Below are 15,291 nucleotides of genomic sequence, written 5' to 3'. Positions count from 1 at the left end.
ATCCAGCTGTTAAACTCCACTAATTGCTGCATGTTTTGCTCTTTTTTTTTTTTTAACATCTTTATTGGAGTATAATTGCTTTACAGTGTTGTGTTAGTTTCTGCTGTATAACAAAGTGAGTCAGCTATATGTATACATATATCCCCATATCTCCTCCCTCTTGCATCTCCCTCCCACCCTCCCTATCCCACCCCTGTAGGTGGTCACAAAGCACTGAGCTGATCTCCCTGTGCTATGCGGCTGCTTCCCCCTAGCTGTTTTACATTTGGTAGTGTATATATGTCCATGCCACTGTCTCACTTTGTCCCAGCTTACCCTTCCCCCTCCCCGTGTCCTCAAGTCCATTCTCTAGTAGGTCTGCGTCTTTATTCCCGTCTTGCCCCTAGGTTCTTCATGACCTTTTTTTTTTTTTTTTTTAGATTCCATATATATGTGTTAGCATATGGTATTTTTTTTTCTCTTTCTGACTTACGTCACTCTATATGACAGACTCTATGTCATCCACCTCACTACAAATAACTCAATTTCATTTCTTTTTATGGCTGAGTGATATCCATTGTATATATGTGCCACATCTTCTTTATCCATTCATCTGTCGATGGACACTTAGGTTGCTTCCATTTCCTGGCTATTGTAAATATTAACAGTGTCCTCAGTCATAAATTTTTCTACAAACCAATCCAAACAAACTCTGTCTCCTTTGAAGGAATAGTTTCTGAGGTCATTGTTTGGTATTTGTTTTGACCCTAGGAGGGCTCCTCTCAGCTGTCTAATTCTCTGGTTATCTCTTCCAAAATAGTTGTATCTACATTAAATCTGTGAACCTGCCCCCAGTTGCCTTTCACCACAATCTCCACCGTTCTTGAGAGCACCCTTAGGCCTAAACTTCTCCAAGCTCTGTTTCAAAGTGAAGTCAATTCCTTTGGGAAGAGAGTAGCAGCTGTTTTGCAGCCTACTTCTTCCCCCAGGCAGAATCTCTGAGGTAGAGGTCTGGAGCTGGGGGTGAGGACAATGGCAAGTTTCTGAGTGACCTGCGCATTCTAGGAGCTGAGTGCTTTGTGGAGAGGAAGGCAGCGTCCTGAGGCCCTCTCAGCTGGCCTCTTCTCACAAGGAACCATCACCTCATGAGGTGGGGTAAGGGTGATCAGGGCCCGAATATTCTCACTGGTGCTGTGCCCAAGGCAGAACTTCTATTGTGTAAGTGAAGGTTGGGTGGAATGAGGAGCCCTCACCTCTCTACCGTACTCACCTGGGACTTAGCCTCAGCAACAGGTAGCTGGGGGCAGGAGGAGAAACACTGATGTCCTGCTCCTCCTGGGAAGAAAGCCCTCCTGCTGGAAGCTTGGTGGGAGAGGAAGCCCTATATTCGGGCTACAGGAGTCTGAAGTGGAGTCTGCCTCCCTGAGCTTGTGGGTGCTGGTGGAGGGAGGGAGTAGTCTTTGTTCAAATTGCACAGACTCACTTTTCTTACCGAATTTTCATAGATTTTCTTGAATAGATATTTCTTCATTTGTTGTTTGCCTGTAGGACCATTTCCAGAGGCTTTCAGTCATTGTTTGTTTGCTTGTTTTTGCATTTTTCACAAGTTTCACTGAAGGGTAGATCAGCAGATCTCCCCACAGTGTCCTGCCAGGTTCATCACTCTCCTATCCTCTCAAATAAGATCAAAGCCTTAATACTAGCTGGTGCTGCAGCCAGAGGCAATGAAAGAACCCAAGGTCATGAGTGAACAGAGAAGAAAAGAAGGACCCTGTGGACAGGCCCCAGGTGATTTCATTACTTTGGTTGCAGGGAAGATGAGAGAGAAGAGAGGGCACAGCCATGTTCCTACCCTTTAACGCGGTGACCGTGGCCTCTGATAAATGGTCCTAATGAGATTAGGATTCTCTCTTAAAAGAGGAGAGACAGTGTGTCGGGGGGGTGGGGTGGTGGGCGGGGTGGATAGGGGGCAGTGAGGTGGTTTGAGAGGGACAGAGCCGTCTGCTCTCCCGTGACCTAAAAGAGTCCTCTGTTGTGGCATCATTAGAGAGGGGCATTTGCGCTTCCTCTTGGGTGATAAGTAGAGAAGGATAACGAGTATGGGATTTGCAAAATCTCCAGCCTTCAGATTCTGAAATGAAACCAAAGCTCCAGTCTGTCTTTTCTTCTCCATGTCAGGCCCTGGGCTATTGTAACCACCGCTGAAGTGCTCCTGCCTCCAGCCTCTCCCCTCCAGTCCTCTTCCAATTCTGCAACTGCTCTGCTCCTGGAGTGACTTTTCTAAAGTGTGACTCCAGCCGGGCCTCTACGGGGACAGCCTTCAACCTCTTCTTTAGCTCAGGAATGGCCTCTGTATTTCTTCACTCCCTGTAGGGCCCGTGGGGCACCTACCTGGCCTAACCAGCCTCTCCATAAGCAGGAGTCAAATTGAATACCAGTCGTACAGTATGGTATATATGCATATTTATATTTGCACTGTGTCCGTGTAAAGGCCCGGTAGCAGGAATAAGCATATTGTGTTTTAAAAACATCAAGAAGGCTCTATTAATGACACCTGGGACCTGGGCTTAGCTCTCAGCTCATCACTCTCTACTTATAGGACTCGCCCCTTGCGTGACAGATCATTTCACCTCAACCTCAGTTTCCTCACCTGTAAAATGAGGATAGTGTGCAGATACTGTTGTGAGGATATCACTTACATGCGATAACATAAGTAGAACCCTTGGCACATGGTAAAAGCTTAATTTGTTCATACAAGTAACAAGTATGTATTGAGTGCCTACTCATCCCAGGGACTGTTGTAAAAGTGGCAAAATAGCAGGAAATAAAATAAAATCCTTGTCTAATGGAGCTCACATTTTAGTAGGAAAAATCAGCAGTAAACAAATTTGGAAACTACAAATTTGTGCACACACACAAAAGTTCAGGTTTTGATCTGATCTATGAAGAAGAATAAAGCAAGAGTGATCTGAAGTTGGTGCTTTTGTAGTTAGTGAAGGGTGGCCAGGAAAGGTCTTGCTGAAGCATTGGCATTTGGGTACAGATCTGAAAGAAATGAGAAAATGGCACACAGTGATCAGTAAATATTTGTGAAATGTGAATGATGCAAATGTCTGGGAAGAAAATATCCCAAGGAAGGCAATAACAAGTGCAAAGGCCCTGTGGCAGGAGTACTTGGCATGTTTTAAAAGCATTAAGAAGGCTCTGTGAATATTTATACTGTAGTTTTTAGGGGTAAAGTGTACTGATGTCTGCAACTTACTTTAAAATTCATTAAAAAATTAGATGGATGGATGGATGGATAGATAGAGGGATGGACAGATATATGCTTATGTTAGTATAGTAAAATGTTCATAGTAGCATTTAGGTGGTAGGTATATGAATATTCACCCTAAAATTCTTTCAACTTTACTTTGTGTTTGAAAAGTATCATAATGCAGTGTTGGCGGAGAAACATCAGGAAGTCTAGTGAGGCTGGAGCAGACTGAGGGAAGGAGAGAGTACAGAGAGAAGGCCACCGAGGTCTCCAGGGCCCAGAGCGTGGAGGGCCTCATAAGCTGTGAGGAGACATTTTGTGTTTTTTTCTAAGCACAATGGGAAGCCTTCAGAGGGATTTGAACAAGGGAGTTTCATGATCTAATTTATGACTTTAAAAGATCCCTCTGGCTGCTGTGGGGAGAAATGCAAGCAAGCATGAAAGCAAGGAGGCCAGGTAGAGGGACAGTGGTGGTCTGGACCAGGGGGGTGGCAGTGGAGGTGGTGAGGCTGGTCAGATTCAGGGGGCAATTTGAAGGAGCTGCTGATGGATTAGATATGCATTGCCCAAGAGGAGGGCTTTGGCCTCAGCAGGGCAGATGGTGGTTCTGTTTCCTAAGATGGGGAAGATGAGGGAATGAAGTAAGTTTGGGGAGGGGTGTGTGGGAGAGTGGTAAGAGGGAGAATCACATGTTCTATTTTAGGTGTGAAAGAAACAAATAATAGACTTCCTAATAAATGGTAGCTATTATCACTGTTTCTACCCCACACGATTACATAGTGACCTCTGCAAACACACGAGCTCTCTCTTAGCTTGCAGCTCAGCTCTACTCATCTTTTCTTCTTTTCTCCCCCTTACATTTTCCACTTTTCCTCGCTCCTCCACCCGCCACTCCAGACCACCACCAGTGACTGCTGGAGCCTCTGGAAATGAGCAAGCCTCTGCCCGGGTCGGCTCCTTCAAAATTACGGGGGGTGGGATCAGAGGAAGCCCTTGGGGTCAAACCCGAGAGCATGCAGACCGTGGGGTTCAGTTCATGGGCTTGCAAAGCCCTCCGGCCTTTCTGTCTCTGTAGCTAGGCAGACACACAGGTCACCAGGTGGTGCTAACACATGGCTGGTGTGAGATTCAAAGACGCAGCAGAAAGAAGTACGGAGATCTCTCCATTTTACTGAGAAGGTGACTCTGAGTCCAGATCTGAGTTCATTTGACCCATTTAGCCGGGCTGTCATTTTGCATCAACTATGTCAGAGCAGCATGTAAAGACATTTGTCAGGTAGCCATCTGGGGAAAGCTGACTTAGCTGTCAGAGGCCTGCTGTCTGCAGAAGGCTGTCCCAGGCACTGAGGGCTGGGTCCACCAAGAGGCCACTGCATCTCATGGGGGCACTGGCCCAGTCTTCTTGAGCCACCTGCTCACAGAGAGGAGTCCTAGTGTGCATGCATGGGTTGGGGATTAACAGGGAGGGATGATTTCCATGCTGCTCATGGCCCTTAGGAGTCAGTAGCTCTGGTAACAACAACAACTAACTCTCATATGAAGCTAATTGTGTGCCAGGCACCGTTACAAGCACTTCATGTGTAATAACTCGTTTAATCCTATGACAGCCCTATAAGGTAGGTACTATTATTATCATTCCCATTTTACAGATGAGGAAATGGAGGCTTAGAAAAGAGAACTAAGTTGTTCAAGGTCACACAGGTAAAAAGTGGCAAAGCCAGGTATCGTGGCTTTGCCACTTTTTACCTGTGTAAAACTCCATGGTGGACAGGTGGACAGGCTGCGTGGACAGAATCAAGATAATCCACGAGGACAGGAGAAGAGACAGTCCCATGGATGCTCGGCACAGGGAAGGTATCTGCAGGATAGAGAGAGCAGGGGCCACCTTTGTTACTCTTTTGTTTATTAGAATTTAATAGATCTGTCTGTCTATATAGGTGTATATATATGTATTCTCTTTATAATATTAAACATCTTTGTGCTTGCTTTAAAATACAAATACATTAACACTTATACATTACCCATTTTCTACCATTTTCTACCCATTTTCACTTCTCAGGGTACAAGCTACAACACAGGTTAAATAAATCATAGGCTTAACTGTCCTGCTCCCCCAAAAGTCTCCTTCCCAAAGATCACTAGCTGCATGGTCTTGAGCAAAACACTTAAATTCTCTGCACCTCAGATTTCTTTGTGTAGACCCACCCCATAAGCTAAAGCCATTAGTAATTATAATCATAATCACAAGAGCCACTATCAGCTGAATACCTAATGTATTGTATGTCTGTGCTATGCTGAGCACTTTCCGTATCTCTCTCTCTTTTTTTTTTAATGTATTGAAGTCTCGTGTCTTTCTTCTTTTAGATATAATTGATATATAACAGTTTATTAGTATCGGGTGTATAGCATGATGATTCGATATATGTATATATTATGAAATGATCACCACAATAAGTCAGGTTTAACATTCATCACCACACATAGTTACTTTTTTTTTCTTATGATGAGAACTTTTAAGACCTACTCTCTTAGTAAGTTTCAAATATATAGCACAATTTATAGTCACTGTGCTGTATATTACATCCTATGATTTACTGATCTTATCACTGGGAGTTTGTACCTTTTGACTCCTTTCACCCATTTTGTCCACCCCCACCTCTGGCAACCACCAGTCTGTTCTCTGTATCAGTGAGTTTGGTTTGTTTTTGATTTCAGATTCCACATACAAGTGAGATCATACACTATTTGTCTTCTTCTGTCTGACTTATTTTATTAGCATAACGCCCTCAAGGTCCATTCATGTTGTTGCAAATGGCAGGATTTCCTTCTTTTTTTATGGCTGAATAATTTTCCATTGTTTATATACACCAATCTTCTTTATCCATTCATCTGTCGATGGACATTTTGGTTGCTTCCATGTCTTGGCTATTGTAAATAGTGCTGCAATGAACTTGGGGGTGCAGGTATCCTTTCAAGTTAAGTGTTTTCATTTCCTGTGGATAAATACCCAGAAGTGGAATTGCTGGATCACATGGTAGTTCTATTTTTAGTTTTTGGAGGAAACCCCATACTGTTTTCTGTAGGGGCTGCACCAATTTATTTCCCACCAGCAGTGCATAAGGATTTCCTTTTCTCCACATCCTCGCCAACTCTTGTCGTTTCTTGTCGTTCTCATAATAGCCATTCTAACAGGTATGAGGTGATATCTCATGGTTTTGATTTTTGATTTGCATTTTCCTGATGATTAATGATGTTGAGCATCTTTTCATGCACCTGTTGGCCATCTTTTTGTCTTCTTTCATGGATTATCGTTTAAGTCTCCTAAAGGCAACTGAAATGTACAGAAATTATGTAACCTGCCTGCGGTCACACAAACAAGAGGTGACAGAGCTGGGCAGTAGAAGTGTCTCAAGGGCAAGAGCTATGTTCTCATTGCTTAACTCAGGCAGGGCTTGTCACTGACCAGAGAAGAATAAAGCTTTGATGGGTAAATGTGTGTGTGCAAAGAGATATGCTTGATCTATAGCCCCCATAAGAATTCTCCCGCTCCCCAAATTAAGTTCATGGATGAGTGTGTTAGTCAGCTCAGGCTGCCATAATAGAATACCACAGACTGAGGGGCTTAAACAACAGAAATATATTTCCTCACAGTTCAGGAGGCTAGAAGTCCAAGATCAAGGTGCCATTAGGGTTGGGCTCTGCTGTTGTCTCTCTTCCTGGCTTGTAGACAGCTGCCTTCTCACTGTGTCCTCACAAGGCCTTTCCACTGTGCACGTGAAGAGACAGAAAGAGAGATCTCCGACGTCTCTTCCTCTTCTCAGTGACACCAGTTCTATCAGATTAGGGCCCTTATGACCTCACTTAAGCTTAATTACTTCCTAAACACCTCATCTCCAAATACCATTACATTGGAAGTGAGGGCTGCAACATTTGGATTTGAGGGAAGACAGAATTCAGTCCATAACAATGAGCTCTGAAGAGAAGCTTCTGGGAACCCTTAAAAATTGTGTACAATATTTTGCATGGAAGGGAATCCATATATAACATCTGTTTGACTTCCCAAAAGGTAAGAACCACTGGTGGTATTATAAGTGAACAAAGAGGGAAAGGGTTCATGGAAAAATGGAAACAGAGCTGGCATTAAGGGATAGAAGAAAAAGAAATTTCTTATAATATTGTTTTAATAAGTGTTAAAAAGTGGAGAACAAGAAGGGCAGTGGAAGGTAAGGATGTAGTATTTCAGCCCCATTTTCCATTTGGGGAAGTTAGATGGCCTGCCTGAGATCACAGCATGGAGAGTGGACCTGAGCCTAGAACCCAGTGTCCTGAGCCCCAGCCCACGCTGTTTTCACCAGGCTTGTTGTCTGTGCTGCCCCACAGAAGCCAGGGCCATCTGAGTGAGGCTCCTGGGCTGCTCTTCTGCTAGCCTCATAGATGCTCTTCCCCTTGCTTTCCTTCTAGAAGTGGAGCAGATCGAGGCCATCGCCAAGTTTGACTACGTAGGGCGGTCCCCGCGTGAGCTGTCCTTCAAGAAGGGAGCCTCACTGCTCCTGTACCACCGCGCCTCCGAGGACTGGTGGGAGGGTCGTCACAACGGCGTGGATGGGCTCATCCCACATCAGTACATAGTTGTACAGGACATGTGAGTGGGAATTGAGATCTTCTGTGAAGAATGCCATGATTGATTAGTGATGTCTGGAATGGGCACAGGAATGGGAGTACTGGATTGTATGACAGCACTTTGCTCTCCCTGGTATGACACACTTGGTCTTCCGTAAGAATGGATTATGTCTAACCTCCCTTTGAATGGTAACCTACTTAACAAATAAGCAAATTGCTCATCCTTCAGAGTCCACAGGGACAATGTTTGGTGCCCTTGGCTCACCATCCCGGCCCACCTGACAGCCTCCAGGGCGTTTATCACCCACTATGGTTCTCAGTGTCCAGTGGATCTTGCCATATACCTCCACCCTCCTGGGCCTTCCCTGTAGCCAGTGGCCATCCCACTCCCCTCTTAATAGCCCACCATTCTCTACCCCGAGGTGGCTGTCTCAGGAGATGGGCAGAAACAATCATCCCTTCATTTCCAGCTAAGAGGGTACTATTTTTTAAAAAAGAATTTTGGGCATTAAAAAAAAGCCCTACATCCCAAATACCTAGCCCCACCATAATACCCAGAAAGTCTACACCTTCCATTCTTTGAAAGCCTGTGAAGGTTCCTGCACACACTCCCTCCGAGCTCCAGTCTGCCTCAGGTGGAACTGATTTACCAAGGAAGCAGCCACCAAGCTGGGCCTCAAGGGGACGGTCTGGAGACAGAGAAAAGTCCAGAGCTCGGCAAACAACAAGACGATCCAAAGCAGCTCTCTGATGTCCCCAGGCCTCTGAGGGCAGGGAGAGGTCATGGGGGGGAGGTGGGCAGGGCACCCCAACAAGCTCCAGGCCCCTCACACCTGTTCAAAGCCCCGGGTGCGGAGAGGGATGGAGATGCCTTCCTTCTCCCTCGCTGGACCCCCAAACTGCTGCTCATCGCCCAGGGCTCAGCTTGCAGGCCCCCTCCCCCATTTCTCCAGCACACCCTCCCCTTTAGCTTATCCCAGTCTCGAGCAGCTGGGAGAGAAGAGCCTAGATGAGGGGAGGAGAAGGTAGGCACGGGCGGTGCCACAGAGGGCCTCCTGCTGGAGAAGCAGCAGCGGCTCAACCACGAGGTGTGTGTGGATCCAGCCCCTCAGGTCTCAGCACATGTCGGTTCTCTGGAGCGAATCCCTCCCAATTCACGTCTGTCCTTCTCCCCAGGGACGATGCCTTCTCGGACAGCCTGAGCCAAAAGGCCGACAGCGAGGCCAGCAGTGGGCCACTGCTGGACGACAAGGCCTCCTCCAAAAACGACCTCCAGTCCCCCACGGAGCACATCTCGGATTACGGCTTTGGGGGGGTGATGGGCCGGTAGGAAACGCGGATTCATTCTTTGCGGCTAGTACAGTGCCGGTTTGTGTCTGACTGGGGAGAAGCAAGAGCACAGGAGGGAAAGAGGGAGGTTGTTGTGGCCCCTTCTTCCCCACAAGATATGACATGGGGCACAGCTGGTGGGCTGGCTGGAACTGGCCTAGAATGTCAGGTAGAAAGTGATCCAGCTTGGGGCAGAGGTGGAGAAAGAGGAGGAAAGACATATTGGCAACCAATGCTTTTTATTTAAAATAATAATAAACGGGAAAGAGAGAGTTGCAAGTTGGCAAGTATTTTTCCTCTCTGTCTCCAGTTCTTACACCTCCTCCCCACTTTCTGTTGAAGACCTAAGTTGTTATATTTAAAGATGTAAAGCTCACTTAGTCCCTGAAGTGCACTGCAGAAACAGAAGCCTCACACCCACTTCGTGGGGGCAAATTGACACTCGGCTCCACGCACATATTTGGTGGGAGCAGATTTGCCAGTTTCTTCACTCCTGCGTGTGGGCGGGGCTGTCACATGATCTTTCCGCCAGGTACGGAGCTGGGCTCCTCACTCCCTCTACAGGTATAGTCCAAAGCACGTGGCTGTTTAAAGAAAAAAAATACAATAAGGAAAAGAGAAGGAGGGAGAGAGGGAGGCTGTCGTGGCCCCTTCTTCCCCACAAGATGTGACGTTGGAAAGGAAAGCTGGCAGTGTGTCACTGCTTTCTTAATCGAATTCTCAAAATGTCATATTCTTTGTTTTTCTGGTGGAGAGGTCATGGGATCAACCCACACATGGGGCACTTGCAGATAAAGCCAGAGAAATCAGCCACAATAGGAACATATGTTTATGAAGTTATTTCAGCAAAAGTCCCAGTGCCTCTTTTCAGTGTATTCCGTTCGGTTCAGGGTGCTGATAAGTGATAGAATCAGGGCAGATGGACGGTTGGGGTAGGTAGATGACAGAGTCATGGTCCCTTGACTTCCAGGGGGGCCGTATCTTCTCCTGCCTCAATTTCCCTCTCCCTCTGTCCTCTTTCATCTACCTTCTTCTCGTTCTTTCCCAGTACTCTTCCTCTCGAACACCAATGCTTTGGTGCTGTTGGGGTGCCCACAGGAGGTGCTTAGCTTGGCTGGTGGCCCAGGGTCTAAAGCGCTGCTGACCACACTGAGCTTGGTCCCCGTCACAATCCATTCCCGCACTCTGCCCCTCTTCCCCGCCCCCTTGCCACTTCCAGCCTTCCCTCCCCTCACCAGTGCCTTTGAGTCTTCAGTGCCCTCCATAGGACACAGCAAAATCTCCTGTGGGTAGAACCTCTTCAAAGTGCTTTCCCACCTACTGAACCTCCCTCAGAAGGTGGGCAAGGAATATTATGCCCATTTAACAGATTAATAAAGTGGGTCTGAAAGAGGTCACTGGAAAGTCTGTGACAGAGCCAGGACAAGAATTCGCCTTCCTGATAGACACTCTAGTCCCCTTTTCGCTCCACCACAGGCCTCCCTGAGGGGTGAAAGGTATCCAAGTGCACGCAAGGCGTTCCAGTGATGCACATTTTACTCTTAATGACTAGTTGTCCAAGGTCTGGAAAAGCCTCATAGGAACAGCCTTTGGTGACAACACTGGGCTGTGGTCAGTTCCCAGGGGGGCCTTCTGAGCTTAGAACCCAGTGTCCTGAGCCCCAGCCCACGCTGTTTTCACCAGGCTTGTTGTCTGTGCTGCCCCACGGAAACCAGGGCCATCTTTCAGGGAGCTTGCAGGGAGCTGGTAACTCTTTGGTATAGTCAAGCCTCAATGCCTCAGACCAGTCAGAGGCCCTTTGGAATCATGGAGACCTCTAAACCGCTTAAGAACATACCATGGGCCCACCTAACCCGGAGCGAAGTGTTCCCAGGTTGAAATCCTCCTGGCCCTGACCTAACGTGTAGACGAGATTCACTATGTAATTGGCACCACCCCCGGCTGGAGCTTGGAACGCCCCCGACTCCTTCGTGTGTGCAGATGAAACCCGCGGGCCTGAGTCACGTGCTCAGACAGTGCCTTCCCTGCAGAACCGCAGAGTCTGGCTGAACGAGGCTTTACTATACCCACTCCCTAGACTAGTGTGTAGCGTTTGGCCTGGGGGTTGGCTGACCCGTGTGACACTGGCCAGGGTTGACCTCTGCCCCACGCCCCGCCCCCTGGCTCCTTTGCAGAGTGCGGTTACGATCTGATGGAGCAGCCATCCCCAGGCGCCGAAGCGGGGGAGACACACACAGCCCGCCCCGGGGCCTGGGCCCCAGCATAGACACGCCACCCCGGGCCGCCGCCTGCCCCAGCAGTCCCCACAAAATCCCCCTCTCCCGGGGGCGGATCGAGAGCCCCGAGAAGCGGAGGATGGCGACGTTCGGGAGCGCCGGCAGCATCAACTACCCCGACAAGAAGGCGCTCTCCGAAGGGCACTGCATCCGGTCGACGTGCGGCTCCACCAGGCACAGCAGCCTGGGGGACCACAAGTCCCTGGAGGCCGAGGCCCTGGCAGAAGTAAGGGCCGGCGGGAAGGCAGGCTGCGCCAGCCGACACCCAGAGGGGCAGGGGGTGGGCACCTGCAGACGGGGGAACCCCTTCGCCCTTCAGGCCAGGCTCAGGCTAAGCCAGAACGTGAGGTAGATAATGAGCTGGCCCCCCTGTGGGAGCGGAAGCTGGATGGGTGCAACTGCTGGCTGGGGCTCCTGTGAAGACCCAAGGGCCCAGTCTCCAGGGCCAGAGGTGGGATTCTCAGATGTGGGGATGTGGTAATGGTAGACGTCTCCATAACATGGCAAGATTGTGCTCTTCATGTTTTCATTCGTTCATCTTGTCATTCATTCATTCATTTGTTCATTCATTCATTTATTGACAAATACTGATTGAGCATCTGTTGTGTGGCAATCACTGGCTGGCACTGAGAGTATAATTGACCTAAAATGGATCCAGGCCCTGCCCACATGGAGCTTATGGTTTAGAGAAGAGAGAGATGCCAACCAGTAACACACACAGCTGTGAAATGGCAGCTGGGTCAGGAGTCTTGAATGAGGGGACTTTGCGTTTCAAGAGTGCTTTTAGAGTTTTGTGTTTTTTTAAATAACTTTTAAAAAATCTGGATGAGAAACCTGTGTGATTTTTACACTTGCCAAGCAAACCAAACACATCCATTTAAGAAATTGTTATGAGACAGTTTGTTCAAGTTGTTTAATAATTTGCATAGCTACTTTCCTGTGTTTTTGATACTTTTATCATAGTTCAGAAGTTTCCATTTTTCCCTCTGGAACTTGGCAGGATGCCCATTATGAATCCCCTTCCCAGTGTTTTCTCCCAGTTTAGAAAAGAGAGACAGTTAGAACCTTTGGGTCGGTTAGGATTGTATTGTGAAGAGTGGCCTTGAATCCCTGTTCACAAGGGGAAGGGAAAGCTGAGAGCTTGGGGGCTGTGTTCTAGAGGAGGCCAGGAAAGGTTCTCAGGGATATCAACACAGCAAGTGAAACACCTCGCAGGATCTAGTTTGGCCCCAGGTCTCAATGCCCACTCCCAAGGTATCAGCATCTTGGCATGGGTCCAGCAGAGCAGCCGGGCAGCCTGCTGCTCCCTCCATTGTTGGAGGCCATTCTCTTGGGAAGCATTGCCCTAGCATCCGCCGTCACCTGGAAGGTCAGGCCACCTGAGGCCTGGCCCAGAGCCCTTTACACGGAGAATCAAATGAAGTCTACGCCACTGTTTCCAAAGCAGGTCCCACAGCAGACTGGTTCCATGGGGTAATAGTGGAGGGGAAAAAGGTGTTCTATGGTCAAGAAAGTTTGGGGAATGCTGGTCTTGCAAATTTGAATGGGTTGTCTGCAACAAGCATTATTAAATATGTTGATGTGCATTGTGAATCTTCAAGAAAGAGAGCAGGGCACACCCATCTCCCAGACTTCTTTGACCTTTAGTCACAGAGCATTTTGCAAGAGCGGCCTAAAGAATACACGTGGGGCATGCCGCTCGCATTTTCTGTCTGCAGACATATCTCCACACGCTAATTTGATAGCTGCCATTCGATAGCAGAGCATGGGAAACGGTATGTAAATAGCCAAGGGCCCCCTGGATGGCCTCCAGCCTGCTCCGCATTGGCTCTGATGAGCACTTGACATTGCAGGCTGCGGAGGGCAGCTATGTAGTAGTAGGTGGAGTTACCTGAAATCCTCTGGTCTCAAAATATCTTTTAGGATTTAGACTGGAGCCCAGTTAAAGAGGCAGTTTGGGGATCTGGCAGCACCGCCATCCAAGGTGGGAAGGTCTCGTTCGAGAGGAGGTGAAAAGGGATCGTTTTCCCCCGCTGTCCGTGCTCCCCAGCGCCTCTCTGCAGCTCCACTCTGAGATCACGGCATCACCTCTCAGACTAACGCAAGGCTCACGCCTAAACCCCCCAGCTGATCTTTCTCTGGACTCGCTGTCTTCCTGGCTCACACTCTGCGAGGGTGGAGTGGTGGTGGTGGGGATGGTGGTGGAGGGGCGATAATTATATTTTATTTATTAGTTTTGCCTTTTGGCTCCTGCTGGAGTAGAGCAGACAGAGTAGTGATGTCAGTGGGGGACTTTAAGCAGACTGAGACGCGGAAGGCGGGCTTGATCACTGCAGGGTTGGGATGTAGCAAAGGTTGGGACAGGACTGCCTTCTCTCCTGTCAGGTGGGACCCCCGTCACAGCCCCACAGTTATTCCTTGTAGGTAAAGGCACAAACAGCATCTTCTTTAAAGTAGACAGTGTTAAGGGCAAAGGATAAAATGTCCTGGGGAAGCATAAATGCTAATATTAGCCATTAGCTAATCATCAGTAGTCTCTTCACCAAAAAAGATGATAGGCTGGGACCCTGATGGAGGCCAGATTGGAGCCTGTCGTGGAGACCCAGCGGGCAGGAGCTGCCTGAGGACAGGGGAGGAGAGGAGGTGAAAGAAGACGTGGACGAGGAAGGGGCCGGCAGGACACCTGTGGGCACCAGCCCCATCAGTCTGACCAGACTTTCAGTTTTCCCAGAGCTGCCCCAGGGCAGAAAAGCTAGTGTGTCTCAATAGTCATCCCGGAGCCTGAGGTGGGTCAGCACTTTCCAGCAGCGGTTCTGTCCCTCCTTGTCCTCTCGGTGGCCCAGCTCAGCCTGAGCAGCTCCCCCTGCCTCTGTGTGGAGGCATCCCTGGGAAACCCCACGGGAGCCGAGGACTCTGGCTGAAGGGAGTGTGAAAACCACCATCCAGCAGTTCACAAAGTATCATCACGTCCACTGTCTCATCCCATCTTCACGGCCAGCAGGGGGCTTTCAGCACCTGGACCGAGTGTTGTGCGGAGCCACTGAGACTTGCCCGAGGTTGCCCAGCAGCGGTAGCAGTGGAACCTTTTTCCCTCCCAAACCTGGGCTCTGCATCCAGGCCCAGGGCTCCTGGGTTAAATGCTGTCATCCAGCTCCAGTGCTCACTCCTGGAATGCTGAGCCCCAGGTCGGCCCTCTGGGCTGCCAGAATCTCTCTCTGTGTCATTCAAAGTGCTCTCATGCTGATGAGCTCTTAAATATCGCAATATCCCTGGGAATTGTGTAGGCAGATGAAGATTTTTGTTGCTTTTTAAATTTCCCATTTTTTAAAAAATTGTTCTGATTATAATACAGAGAAGAAAGTAACAGTCCTATCATCCTGGGGTGAGCATTGCAAGCATTCTGATATACAACCTCCACACAAATTTCCTATGGACAAAGGAGAGATACATTTTTTAATAATAATAGTTAGGGGCATGAACGCTGGAGCCAGAACTACTATGCTGCTAAGTAGCTGTGTGACCTTGGACAAGTTACTTAACCAGTCTGAGCTTCCATTTCCTCATGTGTGACGTGAGCGTAATGGTAGTTCCTACCAGATAAGTGAGAGGATTAAATGAATTGTTAGGGGAAGGGGCTTGAATTGGTGCTCGGTTTTAGCTGTTATTGTCATTGTTATTGTCATTATTTGGAAATACTCACTAGGTACCAGGTGCCATGCCATGCTCTTCGCAGGGACCATATCATTAAATATACTCATCAACCCCTTGAGGTCAGTATTATACATGTCTGTAATCTACAAATGAGGATTCTGTGACTCAGAGAGGTAAGGT

General features: G+C 48.3%; 1 protein-coding gene across 3 annotated transcripts in view; it reads left to right on the top strand.

The window, feature by feature from the left end:
• The window catches only part of SRGAP3 (SLIT-ROBO Rho GTPase activating protein 3), a gene marked incomplete at both ends in the record, with an annotated part of 250,739 nt that overhangs the window by 234,765 nt on the left and 683 nt on the right, over positions 1–15,291 (top strand). For all 3 annotated transcript variants that reach the window (XM_082663233.1, XM_082663231.1, XM_082663232.1), the window contains 3 exons: positions 7,697–7,877; positions 9,032–9,181; positions 11,359–11,686. In XM_082663233.1, coding sequence (XP_082519359.1) covers positions 7,697–7,877; positions 9,032–9,181; positions 11,359–11,686 — 659 coding nt within the window. The remainder of the gene's footprint in view (positions 1–7,696; positions 7,878–9,031; positions 9,182–11,358; positions 11,687–15,291) is intronic.

The sequence above is a fragment of the Grampus griseus genome (genome assembly GCF_964374135.1).
Source record: "Grampus griseus genome assembly, chromosome: 10".
Lineage (NCBI taxonomy): Eukaryota > Metazoa > Chordata > Mammalia > Artiodactyla > Delphinidae > Grampus > Grampus griseus.
This window is presented reverse-complemented; position numbering and strand designations above follow the sequence as displayed.